This window comes from Sorex fumeus, unplaced genomic scaffold (genome assembly GCF_029834395.1).
Source record: "Sorex fumeus unplaced genomic scaffold, SorFum_2.1 ptg000123l, whole genome shotgun sequence".
In the NCBI taxonomy this organism is placed as follows: Eukaryota; Metazoa; Chordata; class Mammalia; order Eulipotyphla; family Soricidae; genus Sorex; species Sorex fumeus.
The window spans coordinates 6,087,273-6,114,025 of record NW_026606180.1 but is presented as its reverse complement, the minus strand read 5'-3'; the positions used below and the strand labels follow the sequence as shown (position 1 = coordinate 6,114,025).

The 26,753-nt window shown below is 45.7% G+C and overlaps 1 protein-coding gene across 3 annotated transcripts in view; it reads left to right on the top strand.

Annotated features, from left to right (window-relative positions):
• CUNH6orf89 (chromosome unknown C6orf89 homolog) overlaps window positions 1-26,753 on the top strand; it is a 44,385-nt gene that overhangs the window by 5,612 nt on the left and 12,020 nt on the right. The window contains exons 1-4 of one of the 3 annotated variants that reach the window (XM_056137315.1): window positions 1,450-1,542; window positions 7,295-7,502; window positions 8,891-9,101; window positions 22,681-22,770. In XM_056137315.1, coding sequence (XP_055993290.1) covers window positions 7,314-7,502; window positions 8,891-9,101; window positions 22,681-22,770 — 490 coding nt within the window. In that variant the 5' untranslated portion in view covers window positions 1,450-1,542; window positions 7,295-7,313. Of the gene's footprint in view, window positions 1-1,449; window positions 1,543-7,294; window positions 7,503-8,890; window positions 9,102-22,680; window positions 22,771-26,753 lie in introns of those variants that run through there. The other 2 variants (XM_056137314.1, XM_056137316.1) reach the window with 2 other exon arrangements.

The following is a 26,753-nucleotide window of genomic DNA, read 5'->3' as shown; positions in this document are numbered from 1 at the left end:
CGCACTTCCGGGAGCCTGTTGTTATAGTCTCTGGATCCTGGCCGTTGATGGGGTTACACAGCAGTTGGTAGGTGTAACTGTCTAGCTACTGGAATGCCCAGTCACGAACCGAGCAGGCTTGGAGATCTCAGCCCCGGGTCCTGCACACCTGGGTTCCTCTACCGGTTCCTTCCTGCGTGAGGCTCATCCAAGCGTGTGGAGAGTGGGCTCAGCATGGCTTTGGCTGGGTCCCGGAGGTCTTCAGCTGTCGGGCCCTGGTGAGGACAGTCAGGCATGGGGGCAGGAGACTCTGCTTTGTTCTCATCTGGGAGCTTGGTGTTATAATCTCTTTATAAAGGAACACAGTACTGGGGTGAAGGGCAAGGGATGGATCAGTGACTCTGAACTCCTACTTGCAACCATAAGCCCTTGAATTCTATCCCTAGGGCTTCCCACATGCGTCTAGCATGGTCCTTATGGTTCTGCTTTTTTTTTTTCCTCTTCTTATTTTTTTGTGGGGGAACATACCTGCTGGCACTCAGGGCTTATTCTTGGCTCTGTACTCAGGAATCATTCCTGCTGGACTTGGGGAACCATATACAATGCCAATGGATGAAACTCGGTTGGCCGCATGCAAGGCAAATGCTTTACCTGCTGTACTATCCTTCTGTTTTGTTTTGTTTTGCTTTGTTTTGCTTTTTGGGTCACACCTGGCGATACATAGGGGTTACTCCTGGCTCTGCACTGAGGAGTTACTCCTGGCGGTGCTCAGGGGACCATATGGGATGCTGGGAATCGAACCTGTGTAGGCCGCATGCAAGGCAAACGCCCTACCCGCTGTGCTATCTCTCCAGCCCCTTTCTGGTTTTTTTGAGAGCACCAGTGCTATAGCGTGTACACATGCGTGCGTGTGCGCATGCACTTCAACTAAAAGTGTGAGAGCATTATGGATAGGAATGCAGCACTGGACGAGCCCTACAACCAGAAGATCAATGTATACAAGCACCACAGGTAACTGAGTGGAGCCTCAGGCCTGCGTGGGTTGCACAAACATACAACTGCATACAACTGGGGTATACAACCCCCATCACTTCAAGAACAACAAGGAGAAGGGGTGGAGGAAAGAGAACAAGACTTTTTTTGTTGTTTAACTGACATTATTTCTATTAGAGACCAGTAGGATCCTTCAAATGTGACCATCAAAAATGTCTCCAGACTGCAGATATCCTCTGGGGTGTTGGCAGAATTGACCCCTATGGAGAACCACTGATTAACCAAAAGCAAAAGGGAGGGTTTCCTGCCAAGAGACCCATCTACTACTAGAAATGTTTTTAAATGTTAACAGCTTCCCTTCCAAGAATTTGGAAAATGTGTCAGAATATCAGGGAAGACGTATAGCACTAAACAAGGATGCAGTAAATATTGTAGTAAGTTATTGCTTTATTCTTTTTCCAGGAATCATTGTAATTGATCACTTTCCGGTTCTCAGCCACTCAGTTGTGATAATCAAGGGCTGCGGTGTTGTGGTCTTGGAACGACCACCTCAGAATAGGAAAATATTTGGTAAGGGAGGCAGCATGCATGGAGCAGCATGGCCCAGCCATCCTGCCAGCAAGATGGCTCGAGGACTGGACAGCATGCTTGTGTGGGGGAGGTTTGGTTCAGTTCCTTACACCACTTGGTCTCCTAAGCAATACCCAGGAGTGCTCTAGGAACTGCCCCCAGATGAAATAATAAATAACCAATCCTGAAGTCAGGTTCACTGGTGTTACTGTCCTGAGGAGTCATGAAAAATTTCTTTTGCTTTGTTTTGGGGCCATATCCAACATTGCTCAGGACTTGCTCCTGGCTTTGAGCTCCTGACTGGCTCAGGGGACTCTGTGTAGTGCTGGAGATTGAACTTGATTCAGCTGCATGCAAGGCAAACTCCCCACCCATTGGACTATCACTCCAGCCCCTGTGATTGGGTTTGATCACACCTGTCTCACTGAATGGATGTGAAGTTTGGAGACAGTTGTTTCAAAGAGCTTAGTATATAGTCACGTAATTGAACGTGTCTTTAGTTTCTAATGAACTCAAGTTTTTTCCTACTTCTGAAATGCTATTATTATACCTGGAATTTCTGAGCTGCAGGGGATCTTTGTGGTGCCAGCAAGACAGGTACTCTGCTGAGCCACATCCCTGGCCCAAGCTAGAGGGGACTTAAAAAACTCTATTTCAGTCTCCTTATTTCTTGGATTAGGTTAGATAGTCACATAGCTGCAAATCAAGTTACGTAGCATAGTAAGTTAATACCATAATAGTATGGTGTAACACCACACCGAGGGTAGGTTCAAATTCTGTAAATGTACCTTTGAGAAGCACCTTTATTGATAATTTTTATGCCTCTAAATGCACTCGCTTAGCGCTTGCATTGCACATGGCTGATCCTGGTTCGATTCTTGGCACTGTATATGGTCCCCCCGTCCTGCCAGGACTGATTCCTGAGCACAGATCCAGGAGTAAGCTTTGGGCACAGCTTGAGCCCCCAACAAACAGAAATAATTCACCCACTTAAAATGTACACTTGTGCAACTCTCACTGCCATCTTAAGAGTTTAGGACTTTTTTTTGGGGGGGTGGTCCACACGGCAGTGCTCAGGGGTTACCCGTGGCTCTCCACTCAGGAATTTCTCCTCAGTGCTTGGGGGACCATATGGGATACTTAACCCAGGTTAAGCTACGTTCTTCTCTCTCTGTCCCCCTCGCTAGCCTCCTTGAGGTCCATCATGCTGCCCTGCTTTCTCTCTCCAGCTCTCTTGCCTCTCCAACCCCCCTGCACTCTGGGCTGACACTGCACCCAGTCAGGTAGCCAAATCAACATAAGAAAGCCCTTCCTGAGGGCCCACCAAGTTCAAAGGGAACACCACCTAGGATGTTCCAAAGCCCTTCCTGACTGCCCAAGGGCAAAATACCCTTAGTTACCCCTTTCCTCAGTCCAATAACTACCAACATATCAATACTAGCTATTTTTGTATTGACACAGTAAGAGATAACATTGAGGCATGTAGGGCAGCTCTCCTGGGAACATGACCACAGACTCAGACTACAGCGCTCAGGCCAGATTAATCATTCCTTACCCTAGGAGGGTCCAAATTTAGTTGTTACTTTTTGGATCATGACAGCATTTGTCCATGACCAAGCTCTTAATTTATAGTTAAACATCATGGCGCTTTGGCCAGGCCCATTTCGATGCCAGGGTAGCACATAGCTTACCGCTTGCCCTGGTTCCATCCAGTCCCTCTTTGGGACCCTGCTTTTGGGGGCGCTAGGAAGTAAAGGCAGCTGAGGCTTAGTTGAGAGAACAGATGCCCAGGAAATATCACTGAGAGTCACATTACAAAAGCATGTCTTCTTGTATCCATACAAAAAGGACATTGCTCTGAATAAACTATGCAAAGGATATAGGGAGAAGAGAAAAACAATATTTACAAGTCAACAGAGCGCAAAGAAAGTTACAAATAAACACAGAGGAATGGGAGCACTGTGATGGGAGCAACCCAATAGATCTAAACTACCCGAGGCTATGCAGGAAGTACAAAACAGTGTTATCCTACAGTCAGTCACATGCGAAGCAAGTGCCCTCCCTGCTGTACTATCTCTCTGGTGCCCCCCATTGTAGTTTTGATGGGCATTTCTCTCACAAGAGGTGCATGACATGTAGCACATCCTTAATGAGTTTAATTGGCCACTTGCATATTTCTAGAAATATGTAAATCCTTTCCCCTTCAGTTGGATTGTTTTGTTCATCATTGAATTTTAAGGTATTTTTTTTATCTACTTTGAATACCCGCACTTTCTATTAAATAATTCGCAAATGTTTTCAACAACCCCCTTCTGTGGGTTGTTGCAATTCCTGTAGTATTGCAGAGCAAAATTGTGAATTTTTTAGGTAGTGTAATTTTTTTTTTTTTTTTTGCTTTTGGGGTTACACCCGGCGATGCACAGGGTTTACTCCTGGCTCACGCACTCAAGAATTGCTCCTGGCGGTGCTCAGGGGACCGTATGGGATGCTGGGAATCCAGCCTGGGTCGGCGTACCAGGCAAACGCCCTACCTGCTGTGCTATCACTCCAGCCCCAGGTAGTGTAATGTTTTTTTTTTTTTTTTGCTGTTCATGCTTTTGGTGCCATATCTAAAAAGCCCACTCGAGCAAATCAATGAACAATGGGAGGACAGTGACAGTGATCTAAAAAGCAGTGTGGAATCAGTGTTATGAAATTTTTACCTATGTTTTTTGAACCTGATTTTTATGGTTTTGGCTTTTCAAAGTCTTGTGATTTTAGGGACCATAGCTGGCAGTACTCAGAGACTGGTAGGCGTGCATTGCTCAGGACTTGATCTTGTGGTTCTGTGGCGATCATGTAGGTGCTGCGAATCTAACCCGGCACTCCTGCATGCAGATCTTGTTCTCCAGACCTTTGAGCTATCTGACCCTAGTTTTAGCTATAAACTTCAGTTCTTTGATTCAGCTTGTTTAATTTCTTTTGCTGTTGTTTGTTTGCAGTCCTGGGGATTTAAACTCTGGGCTTCTCACATATAGAGGCAGAGCTCTACCACTAAGTGACATACATCCCTGGCCTGAGCAGATTTTTTTTTACGGTATAGAGGGAGTGTGAAATTTTATCCTCTGGCATGTGAATATCCGGTTTCTCCATCCATCTTTTTTTTTTTTTTTTTGCTTTTTGGGTCATATCCAGTGATGCACAGAGGTTACTCCTGGCTCATGCACTCGGGAATTACTCCTGGCGGTACTCAGGGGACCATATGGGATGCTGGGAATCGAACCCAGGTCAGCCATGTGCAAGGCAAAGATCCTACCCGCTGTGCTGTCAACTTCAGCCCCTCTCCATCTTTTGTTAAAAATACACATTTTTTTCAATAGTACTTAAACCATCCTTTAATCTGAACACTGAAATGAAGTCTAATGTGAACTTAAAAAAAGAGAAAAAAAGCAAGAGCAGAGAATTTGGGGAAAGGATGTGTCTCTTTAGTTTATGGCATTTCCCCCTTCCTCCCCAAGTTCCTGGAAGCCTAGATTTCCTGCTGGATAATCCACCTTTAGAAATCTGATTCTGATGTAATTGGCCTGGAGTGGGATTCTGATATATGTGTTTATTCAAAACTTCCTAGATGAAAACGAAAACACAAAATCCTTAGTTGATCCAAATGTATTCAAGGTAAAAAATTTGTAAACTAGGGGCTGGACGGAGAGCACAGTAGGTAGAAAGCTTTCCTTGCACACAGCCCATCCGGGTTTGATTCCTGGCACCCCATATGGTCCTCTGAGCACTGCCCAGCAGGACTGATCTCAGAGCACAGAGCCCGTAGTAAGCCCTGAACACAACCAGATGTGCCCCTAAACAAAAAACACACGAAAAGAAGTAGTAATTTAAATGGCAGAGAGCCACAGAGGACTCCCCCGATGTCCACAGGAGGCACTCTGGTCTTTGCTGGCTTTGCGTCTCTTCTGTGGACTGTTGTCCTCTATGCCACAGGTGGCAGCATCTCCTTACTGATTTGTACCATGTCAGTGATTTTCAAGTGGAAGCATTTGGGGAACGAAATATACGAAATAAGAGGATCCAGTGGAAGAGAGCATAAATCCAGAGGACGGCTTTTCTTCCTGTAAATGGGGTGGGGGGGTGGTATTTGTTTTATAAGACCGGCTTTTGTTTGTCGTGAGGATCCCAGATGCTCACACGTGCAAGACAAGTGCTGTACTGCCGAGCTGCATCCTGAGCCATCCGGGCATGTTTTAAAAAAGAATGATTTCAGTTTGTTTCACAAATGATACGAAGAAAATTCTGCTTTGCCACTTTGGTTTTACCTATTATTCTGTGGATACTGGAACAATCTGACTTTAGTCATGGGAACACAAATTGAATTTTAAATTTTTTCTAGATTTTGAGTCTTTTGCATCTATGAAAGACAAAGTGCCCTTATTTATTTTTTTGTTTTGGGGCCATATCCAGTGGTGCTTAGGGCTTACTCCTGGCTCTGTGCTCAAAAATCACTTTTGGCAGGGCTTAGGAGACCAACCGTATAGAATCCCAGGGATCAAACCCAGGTCAGCAACATGCAGGTTCAAACCCAGGTCAGCAACATCCAGGTCTTTCTCACTATACTAGCGCTCCAGGCCCTAGAATGACCTTTATTTTTTTTTCTTATTTATTTATTTTGGCTTTATGGATCCCATCCAGAATTACTCCTAGTTCTGCACTCAGAAATTTCTCCTGGCTGTGCTCAGGGGACCATAAGGGATGCTAGGGATGGAACCCAGGTTGGCTGCATGCAAGACAAACATCCTACCTGCTGTACTATCGCTCTGTCTCCTAGAATGTCCTTTGTTGTTTGAAACTGTGTTTGTGGGAAAACAGGAGGCCTGCGACCAGAAAGCTATCAGAAGTGCCCTGTGCCCTGGGTGTTGAAGCATCCTAAAATCCTTAGCATGTTTCTCGCAGTAAATCCTGCCTTCAGTAATGACACTTTCTATACTCCACTTCTTTTTTACTGAATGTAACCTGCCCACACGGCAGAGTCTGGCAAACTCCCCGTGGCGTACCCAATATCCCAAATACCAGTAACAATGATGGGTCTCATTCTCCTAACCCTGAAAGAGCCTTGAATATGGCACTTTTTTAAATCTCAGGGCTAGGACAAAGGAGACGTTACTGGTGCCTGCTCGAGGCAATTGACGAACAACAGGATGATCGTGATCGTGATTTTATTATTATTTTGGGGCTTGGGGGTCATACTTGGCAGTGTTCAGAGCATAATCCTGGCTCTGCACTCAACAGTCACTCCTGGTGGTGCTCAGGGACCATATGGGGTCCTGGGATTGAACCTGGGTCACCAGTTTGCAAGGCAAGTGCCTTACCTGCTGTACTCTGCCCCCATGTACCACATTTCTATTCATCGTTGTTAATTGCCTGTGTAATTGCCCCTGTGGCTAGTTTCAGCATCATTTTGAATGACACATGTCTCCTAGTCCTATTGACTCTGCTTTCAACCAGTGCTCCAGAAAGTGCTTTGAAACCAGTGCTAGGCTGTAAACTGTCTTCTAGCCCATAATAAAGTAACACTTAAGCATTTGTATGGAAACTTGACATACTCATTAGCATTTTCAAAGATGCTGTGAAGTTTGCAGTGGATTGAGAAAAACATAAAACTGGTCAATCCCCACAGTTGGTTAAGAAGCACCATCCTAAGGGAAGTAGCTCTGGGGAGGAAGTGCTTTAAATAATCTGTCTTTACATTTATTTTTCTCTCTCCCAGGGATTTTATATTGGAAGACATGGATCTTGCTGCCAATGAACTCAGCATTTATGACAAACTTTCAGAGACTGTTGATTTAGTGAGACAGACAGGCCATCAGTGTGGCATGTCAGAGAAGGCAATTGAAAAGTTTATCAGACAGCTGCTGGAAAAGAATGAACCTCAGCGAATTCCACCCCGGTATCCTCTCTTTGTGGCTGTGTACAAGGTAACAGTGTGTTCTGCCTTGGGAGTATCTTAGAGTGCAAATGATAGCATTTTCCCAGTATTACTCTTGACTAATTACACTATTAAGCCTTGAACTTGCTGTGAATAAATTGCCTTTGCTAGTTTACTCAGAAATTTGATTATTTAGATAAATGTCCTGGAAGAAAGATGTGTATTTATAATTACATGGTGTTTGTATGGCGGGGGGGGGGGGGGGGATTGTTTGTTTTTTTTTGTTTTTGCTTTGTGGGTCACACCCGGCAATGCTCAGGGCTTACTCCTGCCTCTATACTCAGGAATTACTTCTGGTGGTGCTGGGTGACCTTATGGGATGGCAGGGATTAAACCGTGGTTGTCCACATGCAAGGCACCTTACCTGCTGTACTATCGCTCCAGCCCCATGAGTGTATTTTTTAATTTTTAAAATTTTTTTCTTTTTTGAGTCATAGCCAGCAGTGCACAGGGGTTACTCCTGGCTCTGCACTCAGGAATTACTCTTGGCAGTCCTCGGGGGACCACATGGGATGCTGGGGATTGAACCCGGGCTGGCCGTGTGCAAGGCAAACGCCCTACCCGCTGTGCTATCACTCCAGCCCCGAGTGTATTTTTTTAATGGTGGACTTTTCCCTGTTAGGTGATAGAAACTTGGTGAACTTTGCAGTTCTTATAGTTTATACTTTAAATGATTTTGTTTGTTTTTTGGGGGTCATACCAGTGTTGCTCAGGGGTTACTCCTTCTGGAAGCACTCCTGGTGGTGCCCAGGGGATCATATGGGATGCTGGGGATCGAACCCAGGTCAGCCATATGCAAGGCTAATGTCCTACCCACTTCGGCCCTTATACTTTCAGTACTTTAGAAGTAAATGTATTAAAAAAAAAAAAACTTTAAAAAAAATGGGGCTGGAGGGATAGTACAGCGGGTGGGGCCTTTGCCTTGCACGGGGCAGTGATGGTCCCCCGATCGCTGCCAGTAGTAATTCCTGAGTACAGAGCCAGGAGTAGCCCCTGTGCATCACCAGTGTGTCCCAAAAAGAAAAAAAAAATAGAAATAAATGTAAATTGGTTGTTTATGAAAGTGAATTTTTTAAAAAATGAAAGTGAATTTTTTTTAAAAATGAAAGTGAGTTTTTTGGGAGGGTCACACCTACCAATGCTCAGGGCTCACTTCTGACTCTCTGCTCAGGGAACATTCCTGGCGGGGTTCTGGGGGGCATACGGGGTGCTGGGGATTGAATCCAGGTCCGCTGCATGCAGAGCAAGTGCCCTGTTCGCTGTGCTCTCCGTCCCTGAAAGTGATTCCAAAGGCACGTTGGAAAATCCTCCACTTTTTTCTCAGCACTAAAGTCTTGTCAGGACAACTCTTGATCCTTTTCCTGTCTTTTTTTGTAGGTCCTCTTAACCCTGGGATTTATCTTGCTCACTGCCTACTTTGTGATTCAACCTTTCAGCCCATTACCACCTGAACCAGTGCTTTCTGGAGCTCACGCCTGGCGCTCACTCTTTCATCACATCCGACTGATGTCCTTACCCATTACCAAGAAGTATGTGTCTGGAGATCAGGGCGAGTCTCTGCCTAGGGGTGATGACAGACACTTTTCAGGTAGAAGCTGCATTTACTGCTTATAAGATCGCTTTCTGCCTCTAATAAGAAACACTTTAACACTTTCCCTATATTGTCTCTTTTGGTAGGGGGGATAAAGGGGGGCCTCCCTCACTGGCTTAGGAGGTGTAGGGGTCTCCAGATTTTTCTCGTACAACCAGGTTTAGATTTAGCACTGGGCCTAAGGATGCAGTGCTCTCTGGCCCTGCAGTGTCGGGGATTCCCAGGGGTACTCCCACAATGCCTTGGGACCTCTAGGGTCACACTTAGTGTGCAAAGCAACCTGCAGGGCTGCCTGGCTGTGCTGGGCGGCGAGGTGGGGGCATGTGGTTACCAAGGATTGAACCAAGGTGAGCTGAATGCAAGGCAAGCACTCTAACCTCTGTACTGTCTCTCTGTCCCCTGTATTGACTCATTTATTACAGGACGCACTAAAACTCTATGGGATGGATTTCCCACCTTGCAGGAAGTTATTGAGGCTCGGAGATTAAAAAAACTTGTCAGAGGAGCTGATTGTGACTTAGCAGTAGAGCACATACCTTGCATGTGTGAGGCCTTGGGTTCAATTCTCAGCACCACACCAGAAGAAAAGAGAAAGTGAAGGGGCAGGAGAAGCCGTAGTACAGTGGGTAAGGCATTTGCTTTACACACAGCAGGTCCAGGTTCGATCCCTGCATCCTGTATGCCCCCCAAGTCTCCCAGCAGTGGTCCCTGATCACTGCCGTGTGTGGCCCATAGAAGGAGGGAGAGAAAGACAGACTTCGCCCGAGAAGCACGTCTGTTGGAGCCAAGCTGAAAGAATCACGTATTGTGGCAATTAGTGTTTTTTTTTCCCCCCATAGGAAGGATTTTAAAAAAAATCCCACTTTTATTTAAACATCGTGGTTTACAGAGTTGTTCCTGATGCATTTGTTATAGGCATTCAACATTCCATCATCAATCCCACCACCACTATGACTTCCCTCCACTTTTATCCCCATTTTCCTAACCACCCCTCAAGCCTGTCCCCTTAGTATGCCCCAAATCATTTTATGTTGCTTGTTACAACTAAATGGCTAATGGAATTATAAAAAAAAATATTTCAGTAAAATAAAGGATTGTGAGCATTTTTATATCTTACCATGGGAACAGCAAGACCTTGTCTGAGAGTTTTCTAAGATATTGTTGCTAGTTGAGCCTTCTGTGTTATTTATTGTTTCTTGTTGTGCTCAGTTGGCTTCTATGTTACTTTCCCTTCTACTTTGCTGTGCTGCATAGCACTGGAATGGCAGAAATGCACGTTCCAGAAACTCCAGAATATTTAACTGGGCAGTGAGCTTACATAGTGGCGGTTGTGGGATGTGGGTGTGCCTGCCGGGGCTTCTGGAAGTACTGGGAATGGGGCCGGGGGGGGGGGTCACCCACCCCCATTCGGAGAAGATCCTGGAGTTCTCAGCCAAAAACTAATTTACCTGATAATTTGGCAGTTTGGTGTTTGCAGAGCTCCGTTGTGAGGCAGTGGAGTTAGCTGTTGGCATGGCGGCGGCTATTGGGGTGTGAGTGCAGCAGTGGGGTTTCAGCAGGGCGGGCACTCAGCCTGCCCCCCTCCAGGGGTGCCCCACAGTTTCCAGCCAGGAGACTGGTGTACCTGTGAGTTTTCATGAGTTTGTAAAGCTGGGCCGCCGGGTGAGCTTACATGGCGGCAGTTGTGGGACGTGAGTGGGGCTGCTGGGACCGGAGGGAGGCGGCCCGCTCCCACTTCCTAGGAAGGTCTGAGTCTACCTTCGGCCCTTCTCTGCCTCAGTCCTGTTAGTAATAAATACTTGAGTAACTGGCGGTTGATACTGATACTGAAAATGTGAGCCAAGCTTGCTTTTATTTTTAAGCTTGAAGAATTTCCCCCTTTTTTGTTGTTGCAGTGACTAAGGATTGCACAGTTATTGTGGTGCACGAACACTTTCAGTCGTGGTGTTTGCCAGGGGTTGCACCCTTGAGTCTGTGTTTTCACACACCTGCACGTGCCGTGCTGAAGGTCACATGCTGTGTTGCAGCAGGGCTTCCTCAGAGCAGTTGGATGCAGTGTACAGCCTCTGCCTGCGAGGCAGGCCTTCTGCCATGAGGCCATTCCGGACCCCGCTGCTTCTTACCAGAGTCTCTGATCGACCTAAACTTCTTAGGCTAGGCCTGGTCTGGGTGTCGGAATCATTCTTTGAGTTTAGCCCCTTCCGTCTCGTAGTTCACTTAATTTACTAGGCCTCAGTATACAGTTGTTCCAATTAATTGCATTCAGGGGACATTTCAACGTAGTGATTGTGCATCAGTGGCAGCATTGTCTAATCTGACAGACGATTTGAGGAGTTTGCTTTTAAAAATTGCCTAACACTTGAAATTTACCTTTTTTTGTTTCGTTCTTTTGGGCTACACCTGGCTTAGGGGTTACTCCTGACTCTGTACTGAGAAATTATTCTTGGCAGTGCTCAGGTGACCATATGGGATGCCAGGGATTGAATCCAGATCAGCTGTGTGCAAGGCAGGCACCCTGTCTGCTGTACTAGCTCTTGAGCCTTGACTTGAAATTTGCTTTTGTGGGAAACATGAAAAAAAAGGGGTATTAGTATAAGATATAATTTTTTTTAATGATGCTCTTTGGGGGTCAGAGTACAGAGGGTAGGGTGTTTGCCTTGCATGAGGCCGACCTGGGTTCAATCCCTGGCATCCCATATGGTCCCCCGAATTCACCAGGAATGATTCCTGAATGCAGAGCCAGGAGTAACCCCTGAACATCTCTGGGTGTGACTCAAAAATTAAAAAAGAAAAAGAGAGATGCTCTCTTATTTGCCCATATGAGGAGATTGACAAAGTAATATCATACATGCATTATAGAATTTTTTGTGACCATGTTCTGAAATTTTTAGCACTCAGTATAATTTTTGGGGGGAAGGGGGTGGAATTTGGGCCATACCTGGTGGTACTCAGAACTTTCTTCTGACTCTGCACTGAGGGACTCAGGGGGCCCTATGTGGTGCTGGGATTGAACCAGCTGCATGCAAAGCCGGCAGGTGCTGATCCTGCTGTCCTGTCTCTCTCTCCAGAACGGAATATAATTTTTTAAGTCAAAAAGAAACGTAGTAGTAACTATTTTTTTTTCCTACGAGACTATAGCAGAGAAATCTGTACAAATACGAGATAGAAGAAAAGATTTGGAGGAGTCACTTCCTATCCCAGTATGCTGAAAAGTAAGCCAGTCTGCAGGAATGAAAAGTTTCAAGGAATCTTTCGGCTGCTATCGAACATACAATTCTCTCAGAAACTAGCTCTTAATATCAGGGGCTAGAGTGATAGTACAGCGCGTAGGGCGCTTGCCTTGCATGGGGTGACCCACATTCAGTCTCTAGCATCCCAAACAGTTCCCGAAGCCCCACCAGAAGTGATTCCTGAGCATCACCAGGTATGACCCCAAAAAAGCAACAGCTAAAATACAAGCTAGTTCTTAAAATCACATGCAAGCAGCCATTAAAAGTATCAGAATGGGGGCTGGGGCTGGAGAGATAATACAGCAGGTAGTGCACTTGCCTTGCATATGGCTGACCCGGGTTCGATTCCCAGCATCCCGTGTGGTCCCTGAGCCCACCAGGAGTGAGTCACGAGTGCAGAGCTCGTGCACGGCCGGGTATGACCCCAAAACAAGCAAAAAGAATCAGCATGATTCTTGAGAAAAGGTATTTTCTCCAAGTGTTGTTTTTAGGGGAAAACAAATACTGGTTGAGACTAATGTTTAGAATCATAACAGCATTCTTTAAACCAAAATGAATTAGTCATAAAAATCATCACTTGTATTGGGTCTCCTTTGAAAGCTCTTATAGTACACTTAATGAAATCATGGGAAAACTTCCAAAATTATGTCAGAATCAGAGGAAGGGAAATTTTAAAACAAAACTTGGCCCTGTGAGGTTTTTCTTTTTTTTAATCATGCTCATATTTAGAGATTTTAAATCTTAATATAACTTCCTTGTATTTATGGGGAGCCTGTTTTTGAAATGTCATCAGCCAAACTATGAAAACAATGAATTTCCATCTCCTATCAGGAAGGTGCAGAGCATGTTGTGGAAAGAGACCCTGGAACTTTTCAGTTGGACCAGTCAGTGCTGCTTCCTCAGACACTCCAGCCTCCCTTCCTGCCTTTCCCCACCTCTTCCCCTCACCAGAAAGGCATCCTCTGCTCTGGGACACTGAAGATAAAATAAGCCTTTTGGAGAAAGCTGGTGGCTTTTACTTTTCACTCTCCAGCTCATAAAGCAAATCCCCATAGACCCCTGAGTTAAGAAATGGTATCCAGTGGCTCGTGATCGCTGATAATATAAATCAGAATTTTAAAATTCAAGAAATTTGCATCTTGTCTACAGGCCAGATTTTGGGGCCTCTCCAAATTAATACTTTGCTTTGCTGATGGAACGAAAATAAGTCCTTGGAGAGCTGAGTTGTAGAGAACATTGGCTGGGTGTGGTTTCAGCTCTTTCATGTTGTTTCCACTAAAGTGCTGCTTTTACTTAGAAATGTGGGTGCTGCCACACTGTATTTCCCTCCATGTGATGATTCTGGGAAGGTGTAGACATGTAAAATGATTTTGCAAAGCATTTGGTAGGAGCCTAAGGACGCAAATAGTGATATAAAGCACTGTTTGCCAAAGTGGGTGATCCTTCCCTCCCTGGGGGTGCTGGGCCCGTCTGAGGAGTAGTATTCTCCATAGGCACAATAGGGCAGGGGGGCTGTTTGTTCTCTTGAAAAGGGTGAAATTCTAGGAGAGCACTGACAGTGATTTTTTTTTTTCCTCTGAGAGCGTCGTGGTAGGCCAACTAAATTTTTGGGAACCTCTGATAAAAGGAGTAAGTTGGAGTTCTCTCCTGGTACTTTAGGAGGGTGCGAAAAAATATTTAAAGAGTATTTACGATCATGGTACCAAAAATAGCTGCCTTCTATAAGAATGTGATGGCAGTGTCTGTAAAATAAATATCCAGGGAGAAAGGTATGGCAGATTCAGTTCCCCAAAGGAAATCCCAGAACATACTGTTTCTTTTATTTTTTTAAATTAATTTTATTAAATCACCATGAGATTGTACAAGCTTCCATGTTTGGGTTACAATCACACAATGATCAAACACTCATCCCTCCACCAGTGCACATTCCCCAACATCAATCTCCCCGGTATACCCCCCTTCCTCCCCCTCCTCCTGCCTCCATGACAGACAGTATTCTCCATACTCTCTCTCTACTTTGGGGCATTATGGTTTGCAATACAGACCCTGAGAGGTTGCCATGTTTGGTCCTTTATCTACTTTCCTCACATCTCCCATCCCGACCGATTCCTCCCTCCATCTTTTTCTCAGTGATCCCTTCTCTATTCCAGCTGCCTTCTCCCCTTCGCTCATGAGCCAGGCTTCCAGCTATGAAGCAGTCTATCTGTCCTGCGTATCTACTGTCCTTAGGTGTCAGTCTCATGTTGGAGCATATTGTTTCTTTAAAAAAAATGAATTATGAACTTTGGGGTCAGACTCATAAGACAGCAGTCAGGGGTCTTGCACATGGCAAATGCAACTTCCAGCCCTGCATCCCATATGATCCCCTGACCCCCACCAGGTGACCCCTCAGAGCAGAGCTAGGCGTAAGACCTGAGTACTGCCGGGTGTGGCCCCGAAACCAACCAAACAAAAAAGCATTTTTAGCTTTCCAGGAACCATGCCCAGAAATAATGGTGGAAGCAGTCCTTAGGGGCCAGGGAGCAAAGCCAAGGCTTTCTGCATGCAGGGCACCTTCCGCTTGTCCCCAGCCCAGGCTTACCGGGTGGAGGGAGGCAGTGGGAGCACTGATGTTGTGCTCTAGGCATCATCACCGATGGCCTTCAGGTGCCAACCCGGGAGCAGACAATAGAAATGGAGCTTTTCCCCCTCGGTTTCAGCAGTGGGAGGAAACCGTAGCTCTCTGCCCCATCCCTACCCAAAACCTCTTGATGAGAATAAAGTGACTTTTCTGTGAGTCACATAAATACCTACTCTGCAGTAGACAATAAACTTTCACTTAGTATTCCAGTCCAAAGGGCATCACAACACACACACACACACACACACACACACACACGTGCTAAAGGTGTCCGCATTTAGGAATTACTCCTGACGGTTTCAGGGGACGATATGGGATACTGGGGAATGAACCATAGTCAGCTGTATGCCAGGCAAGAGCCCTACCCACTGTACTATCTCTTCAGGCCCCAGGCTTCCCATATATTAACCCATTTAGTCTTATGCAATCCCTACAAGGCAGATTTATGCCCATTTTGCAGATGAAGACACTAAGAAGAGTAAGGTCAGGTCATTTGCTCAGGGTCCCAAGGTGGGTAAGTCATAATTTGAACCCAAGCATCCTGCCTTTGGAGTTTGAGCTCTTAGCCTCTGCGCGTAGTAGCTCATAGCAACACGATATGCCTGGAGTCTAGCTGCACGGTTTGATTTTGGAGTTCTACACTCTCTCTTAGGTCACCAGAGGCTTGCTCTAAGTTCCCTAAAGAAACAGGTTCCAGCTGATGCAAGTTTAAAAATAAGGAAGCTATTGGCTCTTTCTTCACATACACAGGCTTAGTCATTCCCCCGGCCCTAGCCCTGTATTTTTTTGAGGCATACCCAGCGGTACTCCGGGCTTGCTCCTGGCTCTGTGCTCTGTCCGGACTTGGGGATGCTGGGAATTGAACTGGGGTTAACGCTTGTGCAGGGCAAGCTCCCTACCTGCTGTACTATCGCTCTTTCCGTCTGCTTTTTGTCTGCACCTCACAGCTTTTTGTTTACTTAACGTTGTATCTGTGGTGGCGGTGCTGGTGTCTCGGGTTGCACTTGGTCTAGTGCCAGGAGTCATCCTTGCGACACCCCGGATCGTTCCGGTGTTGCTGAGGATTCCACTCAGCTGTGTGAAGCAATGGCATTGCCAGGGACGGATCTCAGGACCTCACCTATGCAAGGCAGGTGCTCTACCACTGGACCACATCCACAGGCCCTTTATCTCTACTCCTTACCCAGCCACCTCTCTTCCTGTGTTTTTTTGTTTTTCTTCTTGTGTTTTAGCCTTCCATGGAACATTGAGTATTAGAGTCCAAAATGAGTCTTAAAACTAATGTAGAACATTTGTCCATATTTCTGATGAGGAGACGGAGAACAGGAATGGTGAGGTAAGGGTACTGACCAGCTAATAGGGGCAAACTGACCCTTGAAATTTAGTTTCTAAACTCTAGTCGTTGCATCACTTCACAGTAAGCCAGCAGCTTACTGCCTGCTGGCTCTGTCTTCAGCCAAGCATGAATCTGCCATTTGATTCCTAGACGTTTTATATATCTAGGAATACATATATATATAAAATACACAAATGTATGCACATGTATATGTATGTATATAATGTGTGTGTATTAGAGAGAAATATGTTTGTTTTTGGGCCACTCTGGGTGATGTTCAGGGATTACTCCTGGCTCTGTGCTCTGGAAGCACTCCTGATGGCACTGGGGAACAACATGGGGTGCCAGGGATCGAGCTCAAGTTGACAAATTATGAAGAAAGCACTTTACTGTCTCTCTGGCCCATGGGCATTTACAGTTTTTAATTGAAGCACCCATTTATATTGAGAAGGTCTGGGATAGTTGGCGTATACGGTAAGAGCTGAATCTCTCTATATGTCTACATTGCACAGTTGAAATTTTGGGCATCAATGGATATTCAGGGGAAGATTAAAGGGGATCTTGCAACTTCAGTAACCTTTGAGAAAAGCAGATTGTCACTGACCTAATGGGACTTGCAGAGTCCCGGCCAGTATCCGAAGAGGAAAAGCTCATACTTAAAGAATGCCTTCCTTTTTATTTATGAAGAACAAATGTGGTTATAACCCACAGCCAGAGAGAGAGCTCAAAAGGCTGGAGCACATATTCTGTGTGCAGGACTCTCGGGTTTGGTCCCTGGATCCTCGTGATCCCCTGAGCACTGTCATGTATAAACCCCAAACTAAAAAATGAAAGTGAGATAACCAATTGAGGTAATAACATCTCTGCCAAGCATAAGTACAAGCCAGGCACTGTGCTGCATTCTCTGACTTACACTTTTTTAGTCTTTGCAGCAGTCAGATAAGCAGTCACCGATTTTTATTTCCCTTTCAAAGATGAGTAAGCTGGACCAGAGGGGTCGTATAGCAGTTAAGGCACTTAATAGTTCAATTCCTGCCATCTCACCCCGCTTACGGCCCCCTAAGCCCCACCAGAAATGATCCCTGAGAAAGCACAGACTGGCAGAGGACCCAAAACAAAAAACGGAAGTAAAGATGAGGAAACTGACAGCATTGAAATCGACTAGCTTAGCATTGCTTCAAATACACACTCTAGGTGAAGTGATTTCTTGGGTTCTTCTCATCCCTGTGGCCTGAGAATGACTCTGGGCATGCTGCCACCATGTAAGAGGACCTTGACCAAAGGAAGCCAGGACTTCCCTGCCTCGCGCCCAAGATGCACCTCTTCTAAGAGGTGCTAAGCCAAGGGAACTGCTGGGGAACAGGCCGGTTAAATACCGTGCATACGTCAGTGGGAGGCACGGGGAGCTTGTCCTGCACTTGACAGGCTTTTCTTGGGCACGGTTTTAGTAGACCCGCTCCTTAGGTGGTATTTTTTGACCATTTTGTGAATTCAGTCTGCTCATTTGATTTTTTTTCCCTGTAGACATAATTCAGTTGTTAAGACTTCTAGGCAGTGAAGATTTCTTTTTTTTCCATTCATTTGGTGAGCTCGTATTGAGATCCTGTTGGCCAGGCAGTGAGCAAACCAGAGAGCCCCTCTTGTGGAGCTGGTTTTGGCTCTTTTTTTTTTAATTTCTTTTTGGGTCATACCCGGCAATGCACAGGGGTTACTCCTGGTTTTTCACTCAGGAATTACTCCTGGCGGTGCTTAGGGGACCAAATGGGATGCTGGGAATCGAACCCCGGTTGGCCGTGTGCAAGGCACACACCCTATCTGCTGTACTAATATTCCAGCCCCCTTGGCTCTTTTCTGTGTTATTTCCTTTTCCTTTTTACCCAAAGGGTTTTTATTTATTTATTTAGTCCTAGAAGGCGATCTTCTAACCTGTGTACAGAGACTCTTATTTAGAAATCAATGACCTGAATACAGAGACTGCCTGCTCCTATTTCCCAGGCATGTTAATGGTTGTTCTCCAAGAGCTGGCCTAAGGGTATTTTCTTAGTAAGTACCTTCCAGGCAGCAGGAAGCCACCTGAAAGCCCTCTGCCATCACTTTTCTGCAGAGACCCCCACTGACCGAGGTCTGTTTTTCTTGAATCCAAGGCTGCACTTTGTCTGAGAGGTTGGCTTTTTTTTTTGGCTTGTTTGTGTTCTGGTTTTGATTTTTGGCCACACTTGGAAGTGCTCAGGCCTTACTCCTGGCTCTGTGCTCAGGGATCACTTCTAGCAGGCCTCTGGGGACCATAAGAGATGCCCCGATGGGATAGAACCGGGGTCACTGCTTAGATTAATGCCTAAATGCCCTCACCCCCCATCATAAAAAATAACCCACTCACAAACATAAAGGAGAGGTAGAAGGCTTATTGCTGGCTCAGTGCAGAGATGCTCATAGTGGTCATTGGGGAACCATTGATGGTGCTGAGGATAGGACTAGGATCAGCCACATGTATGGCAGAAATGCCTTACCTCCTGTACCGTTTCTCTGCTCCTAAGATTTTTTTTTTTTTGCTAATTAATTTTGATTAGGGCATTTGCCTTGCACGCAGCCAACATGGCCGACCCGGGTTCGATTCCTCCGCCCCTCTCGGAGAGCCCGGCAAGCTACCGAGAGTATCTCGCCCGCACGGCAGAGCCTGGCAAACTCCCCGTGACGTATTCGATATGCCAAACACAGTAACAACAAAGTCTCCAATGGAGATGTTACTGGGCCCCCTCGAGCAAATCGATGAACAACGGGAGGACAGTGACAGTGACAATTAATTTTGATGGGGGAGAGGTTTGAATCACACCTAGTTATGCTCAGGTGGTGTTTGTTCCTGACTGTGCTCCAAGGACCTTGTGGTGGCCAGGATCAGTCCCTGGTTTCCTGCATGAAGAGCATACTTCCCAGCTTAGTGAACTATCTGGCAAGCCCCTGGTTATCTTAAGTTGCATTTCTTGGATTAACCATGATGGAACTCTTTGAGTAAGTCTTATAGACCATCATTATTATGTGTATTACTTGTTCATATTCTTTATCCGCTAAGATATTTGTATAAAATTAGAGTTCATTGCACATTAGATTTCTTAGTCTTCATTTCCAAATATTAGTCAAATCTTTTTTTTTTTTATTTTGGGGTGCTCAGAGCAGCGCTCAGAGGTTACTCCTTTCTCTGCAGTCATGAAACATACATGATAGTCTTCTGCAGCCTATTCGGGGGACCCTCTGGGATGCTGAGGATCAAATCAGGGGTTGGCTGAGTGCAAGGGAAATGCCCTACCCGCTGTACTCTCACTCTGGCACCAAATCTATTTTTATTTATAGTATCTTCATTTGTATCTTGCACATGAAGCCTTTTTCCAAAAATTATAAAAATTTTATTATACAGTCGGTAGGGTATTTGTCTTTTATACAGTAATCCAGAGTTCAATCCCTGGCACCACATGAGAAGCCCCAAGCTCAGCCAGGAATGATCCCTGAGCACAGAGCTAGGAGCATGCACTGAGCATCACCAGGCGTGGCCCCAAAACTGTCCAACAAACAAATCATCTCATATTTTCCCCCAGTTGTTGTTCAGTTTTTATTTTATCTCTTTTTATTTTTAGTTGATATAGAATTTATTTCAGTGTGTATAGTAAAAAATCAGGATCAGATTTCATTTACTTCCAAATAGATGATCACAGGTTCCAATATAATTTACTCAATCCACCCTTTCTTCACTGAATTTACTTTGGTCTTCAGTATATGTTAAATGATCTCATATGTAAAGTCACGTGTCACTTAATCATTGCGAAAATGTGTCATTGGGTGATTTCATCATAGACTGAACATCATCATGTGACTATGTAAACATAAATGATATAGTCTCCTACAGCCATACTGCCTAGCTTGTTGGGACCACAAATGCACATGCAGTTCATCACTGACCAAAATGGTAGTTAGAACCAGGGGTGAGGCTCAGTGGTAAAGAGCATTTCTTGGATGTGTGCATTTCAGCTCTTGATTTCTGTTCCTAGTACGGCCCAGTGAAACGTTTTTAAGCAACATGTTGATTATAGATAGACATAGCTATGTAGATATACTTGAATATATTCCCATTTTTAAAAATTATTTCTTTATTAAGAATTTTGTTCTTTTCTTACGTCTTTCCCAAAGTGGGTAATACCACCACACAGGGAACCTGGAATTCTCCAGCAGATAGTAGTAGCCTTAGGTCCTATTGAGAGTCTCTTTCTGTCGCCTTAAAGAAGGAAAATTTCGGAAGGGGTATTGAGTAATTTTCGGGAAAAAAAAATTTTTTTGAACAAAAGGGGCCAGAGAGATAGCGCAGTGGTCAGGTGCTTGCCAGGCACGTGGCTAGCTCAGGTTCAATCCTTGATACCCCACGTGGTCCCCGGGGTCTGCCTGGAGTGATCCCTGAGTACAGAGTCAGGACAAAAAAAAATTTTTTTGAAACCTAGTGAAGGAAGATCAAGAAAGAAAAAGTACCTGGGTTTGTGGGGGAGGGAGGCATACCTGGTGTTGCTTAGGGGTAACCCCTAGCTCTGCACTCAGAAGTTACTTCTGGCGGTACTCAGGGCACTATCTGGAATGCTGGCGATCTCACCTGGGTCAGCAGAATGCAAGGCAAGCACCCGACCCACTGTGCTATCTCTTCAGCCCTCTGGGTTTGTTGTTGTTGTGTTGTTTTATTGGAACACCATGAGAGCAGTTACAAAGTTTTCGGCTTAAGTCTCGGTCATACAGTGATGAAACACCCGTCCCTTCACCAGTGCCCATTCTCCAACACCAAAAACCCCAGTATCCCCCCATCCCACACCCTCCCCCTACCTGTGTGGCAGACAGTTTCCACATTACTCTCTCTACTTTGATTACGTTCAATATTTCCACACCAAACCCACCATTGTTATTTGGGATTTTACCTCAACGCTCAGATCTGCCGAAAAGGCAACATTAGACAATTTGTTTTCTGATTATGAATTGCATGCGATGACTCGTGGCCACGATAGCGGCCGCACAATTTTGGAATTCTGAAGTTTTAATAATTAACTCTGGGGGGATTTCTGCCCAAAGCTGCTGTGTTCCGAGCTTTGTTTCTGAGTCTCTGGGATGTTGGCCAGTAAGCAGCTCAGTCAGCAGCCAGAGGGCTTGTTCATGGGCTGCGACTGGGGTCTCATAGTGGCAGGGGGTGCGAGGTCGGGGGTGGGGGTGGGGGGTTGGGCGTGGAAGTGCCAGCTCCGCCCCCTTCCCATGAGGCCCTGTTCCTTGGCACTGCGGGTCCCTCCCTTTCAGCCCTCTGTTCTTTTTCTTTATTTTCCTTTACTAGGGGGGTTTATTAAAAACAAATATATATGGGGCCACAGAGATAGTACAGCGAGTTTTTGCAGAAAAATACTGCAGTTCCCTTAAGTCCCAGGTCAGCCCTTAGTAGGACTCAGGTAGTCACAACCCTCTTTTTTAGTGTGCTTTTGTTTCTGGGCCACACCAGGTGATGCTCAGGAGTTATTCCTGGCTCTACACTCAGGATTACTCCTGGCAGTGCTCAGAGGACCAAATGGGATGCCAGGTATCAGACCTGTCAGCTGCATGCAAGGCAAGCGCCCTGCCCGCTGTTACTACCACTCTGGCCCCAGGTCACAACCTTTGCACCTTATACCCTCTGTCCTCACCCCACCACAGCTGGTGTTTGGTACTTCCTGTTGCTTCCTAACCCTCTCTAAAATGTGAATGCAGTACATCCACTTCATATGGTAAAATAAATAAGGATAGATTTGCTCGAGCGGGCCCAGTAATGTCTCCATCGCGAGACTTGTTACTGCATTTGGCATATTCAGTACATCACGGGTAGCTTGCCAGGCTTTGCCATGCGGGGGAGAGTACTCCTGGTAGCTGAAGGAAAGATACAGTATACAGTGTGCAAAAAGGGATAGCATCAGGCCTGGCTTTTGTTAATTTCCTTTGTCCTTCCACCTCAGTCCTTTGGAAACTGAAACACTACATGATTATAACATGCTGTTTTGATTATTTATGCCTCATTGTATGTCTATTAAGGTAAAGGCCCTCCCGTTGATCGTCGATTTGCTCGAGCGGGCCCAGTAACGTCTCCATTGGAGACCTTGTTGTTACTGTGTCTGGCATATCGAATACTCTCGGTAGCTTGCCGGGCTATGTCTATTACCCAAATTCTTGCATTTTGGCAATAATTTGACCTCTAATTAAGAACATTTGAAAACATTCCAGAAGAGAAATAATAACTCTGCAGTCTCCGTGAGCCACTGAAGAACTTTGGGGTTTTTGGTTGTCTGTCTTAGAGGTTTCTCTCAAGACAGGGTGCCAGTCTGCTGTGGTTGATGCTCTGTCTGCCTGCAGGCGGCCTGCCAGCATGGGAGGGACCGGTCGGTGGCAGCTGCCTCAAGGAAACACAGGTTCTTTATGAAGGAAGGAATCGGACTTTAAGAGGTAAACTTGGTGAAGTATGTATGCAGTGTACATCTGAAACTTACATAATGGTTTTTTGTTTGTTTTTTGCTGTACCATCACTCCAGCCCCTTAATTTTTTTAAACGTAGGAGTACTGCTATTTATTCAGCCATTGATTAAGCTGATTAAAGTGGGCATGAACTCCACACTTCTTTTTTTAAATATTTTAATTGAAAATTCATGAGGTAGACCATTCCAAAGCTATTCATAATTGGATTTCAGTCACACGATGATTCAGCACCCATCGCTCCACCGGTGTACATTTCCCACTACCATTGTCCCCCATTTTCCCAGCACCGTCCCCCAATCCCCACCCCCACCCCCAGCCTCCCTCTAGGGGAGACACTTTCCGTCTTGCTCTCCCTCTCCTTTTCTTTTTGTGCATTATGGTTTGCAATGCAGGTGCTAAGAGGTCATGGTGTTTGTTCAGGGCATTCGGTATTTTTATCGGGACAGTAAGGCTGGAGCAGCTTTTTAACTGGGTGGCTGCTTTGGGGTGTGGGTGTGACTGCTGAGGCTTCTGGAAGTACAGGGAGGTGGGGGCAGGTAGCCCATCCCGATCCCAAGAAAGTCTGGAGATTTCAGTCACAACATCCACACACCAGAATTTTCAGCAGGTTGTATCTTGGTGAAGTCCGTCCTGAGAGGGTGGATTCAGGCCAGGAATATGGCAGCAAGTTTGGATTGTGGAAGCAAATGAATGCCATGGGTTCTACTTGGATTGGCATCACACCAACCCACCCCACTCTGATTTACCCCAGTCTGTTCAGTCATGCTCGGGTCTGAGATTAACTGCAACTTTTGATCTTTTTTTTTTTTTTGATTTTTTTTTTTTGGGGGGGGCCCACCTGGTTATGCTCAGGGGTTATTCCTGGCTCTGCACTAGGAATTACTCCTGGTGGTACTCAGGGGGCCATATGGGATGCTGGGAATCGAACCCGGGTCGGCTGCGTGCAAGGGAAACGCCCTACTCGCTGAACTATCACTCCAGCCCGGCTTTTGATCTCTTTCAAGATTTATTTATTTATTTGTGGGGGTGACTGCCAGTGCTCCCATGAGTGGGAAGTGGGGGGGAGATAGCCCACCCCAACTCAGAGAAAGACTGGAGATTTCGATCACAAAACCCACATACCAGAATTTTCAGCAGGCTATATCTTGGTGAGGTCCATCCTGAGACGGTGGAGTCAGGCTGTGGGTATGGCGGTGATTTTGGATTGTGGAAGCAAGTGGCTACTGGGGGCTCTGCTTGGGTGGGCCCCAGGCTGACCCATTCCCCCGCCCCCCTTCGATTTCCTCCAGTCTGTTCAGCCATGCGCAGGTCCGAGATTAATTGTGGCTTTTGATCTCTTTCGAGATTTCCCTATGGGTCTCTGAAATAAGGACAATAAATGAGCCTATATAGCAGAACCAGAGGTGGTTGGAGGGCGCGGCTCCCACATACCTAACTTTTGGCTGTTTAATTTCTTGGTAAACTTGACCCCACGTTGTTGGGGCCCGACCAGAGGCACAGCAGCAATTTTGGGGCATCAGGAAGCCTGAAGGCGCCATCAGGCTGCTGATGCATTTGCCCTGCAGGTGCAGGCTGACCTGCTGATGGCACCATACCCCCGAAACTTACATAATGTTATGAGGCCGTATTGCTTCGATTTAAGGGAACAGTTTTTTTTTTTTTTTTAAGAGAACAGGTTTTAAGTACAAAAGATGGAAGGTGAGTAGACGGTTGTCAGAGACTTGCTCACAAAGGCTCCCGCTAAGGGTTTCCTAGCCCTACTGCTGCTGTTTTAGGGGAGCAAGGAAAAAGTACTCACTGCCAGCTATAATGTTCTGTTTTTAAGCATGTTTCACTGGTTTAAAGAATTGACTTTCTTTTTTTTTTTTTTTTTTTTTTTTTTTTTTTTTTTGAAATTATATGGCTTTTTTATTTTAAAAGGAAACCCAGGGTCTAACAAATGAGGTGTGTACTTTACCATATCCCTAGCCCTAAATGGCTTCTTTTTTTTTTTTTTTTTTTTTTTTTTTTTTTTTTTTTTATTTATTTATTGAATCACTGTGGGAAAGGTTACAAAGCTTTCAGGTTTATGTCTCAGTCATGCAAATATCAAACACATTTCCCTTTACCAATACTTATTTTTTCCCATGAAGAACCCCAATAAAACCCCACCCCCCACCCCTCCCCGTCCCTGTGAGGCAGATGAATTCTAGTTAACACTCTATCCGCTTTGATTAGATTGTTTCAATAAAAGATTCACCACTATTATTTAGAGTTTACCCCCCCCCCCAAATCAGACATGCTGAAAAAGCATTGTGAAGTGATTTGCTTTCTCCAGCTGGGTTCAAGAATTAAATGTTGGTTTTGGATTTCTGCTATTTTACTTATTGACCCTGGAAGTATTTCTACTGAAAGTCAGATAGTTAAGAAATTGGTTTCTGTGTTCTGGAGTTGTGGCCGTGCTGGAGAGCCGCTCGTGGGGGGCAACTGGTGGCCTCGGTAGGGCATGAAGGGCGGAGCGAAACGCCCCCCTTCCCATGAGGTTTTAGTCGCCCCCACACTCCCGGCTCATACCTGCTGTCCACAAGGCTCCCATGTGGCCGCCATCTTTCTTTCCAGAGAGGAGAGGGCGAATGGGGCAACACCCTTTCCCCTCCGGCAGACTTGATGGGCTGGATCAATGCATAGTCCATTCACTTTTCTGCTCCAAGCTGCTGGGTTCTGCATTAAGTCCTTGTGCTTCTGGGGCCATGGCCGTGCTGGAGAGCCGCTCGTGGGGGGCAACTGGTGACCTCGGTAGGGCGTGAAGGACGGACCGGAACGCCCCCCGACCCATGAGGTTTTAGTCGCCCCCACTCCCCCGGCTCATACCTGCTGTCCACAAGGCTCCCATGTGGCCGCCATCTTTCTTTCCAGAGAGGAGAGGGCGAATGGGGCAACACCCTTTCCCCTCCGGCAGACTTGATGGCCTGGATCAATGCATAGTCCGTTCACTTAAGAATTGACTTTCATGCCCTGCCACAGAGGCAGGGTGGGATGGGGGTTGGGGGGTGGGAGGGATACTGGGATCCGTGGTGGTGGGAAATGGGCACTGGTGGAGGGATGGGTACTTGATCATTGTATAACTGAGACCCAAGCACAAACATTTGTAAGTCTACAACTGTACCTCATGGTGTTTCACGAATAAAAATTAAAAAAAAATAAAGAATTGACTTCCTTGCAGCCACATTTGGTTGCCTTTTGTTCCAGACTCTCCTGGTTTAGTTTCCATTGGATACTAATCAGATACCATCTTGTGAAACATTTTGGAGTTGGGTTAGACTTTATGACATACTTCTCAGGACACAGTTGAAACTCAGAATGGAAGGAAAGCAAACAAGAACGAGCGCAATCACATAGTAAACAGAACCATTGCCAGAGCCGGAACAAAGAAACAGGCTAGCATTTACGTTTAGGCCTAACAGAAGGAACTGCCAGGGACGGCGCTGGGGGCTGGCTAGATCGCACAGCAAGGTCTGAGGGCTTCTGTTTTTTTTTTTTTATTATTATTATTTTTCTTAATGTAGGAGTACTACTATTTATTCAGCCACTGATTAGCTGACTGAACTGTGCATTAACTCCACCTCACTTTTTTTTTCATTTTTTATAATTTTATTTACTGAATCACCGTGAGAGCAGTTACAAAGCTTTCGGGTTTAAGTCTCGGTCATACAATGAAACACCCATACCTTCACCATTGCCCATTCTCCACCACCAAAAACCCCAGTATACCCCCCTCCCACACCCTCCCCCTACCTGTGGGGCAGATGATTTCTACATTACTCTCTCTCTACTTTGATCACATTCAATATTTCGACACCATCATTATTATTTGAGATTTTACCCCAACACTCAGATCTGCTGAAAAGGCAACAGTAGACAATTTGTGTTCTATTGCTGGTTATGAATAACATATGATGTCGTGTGGCTGCAGT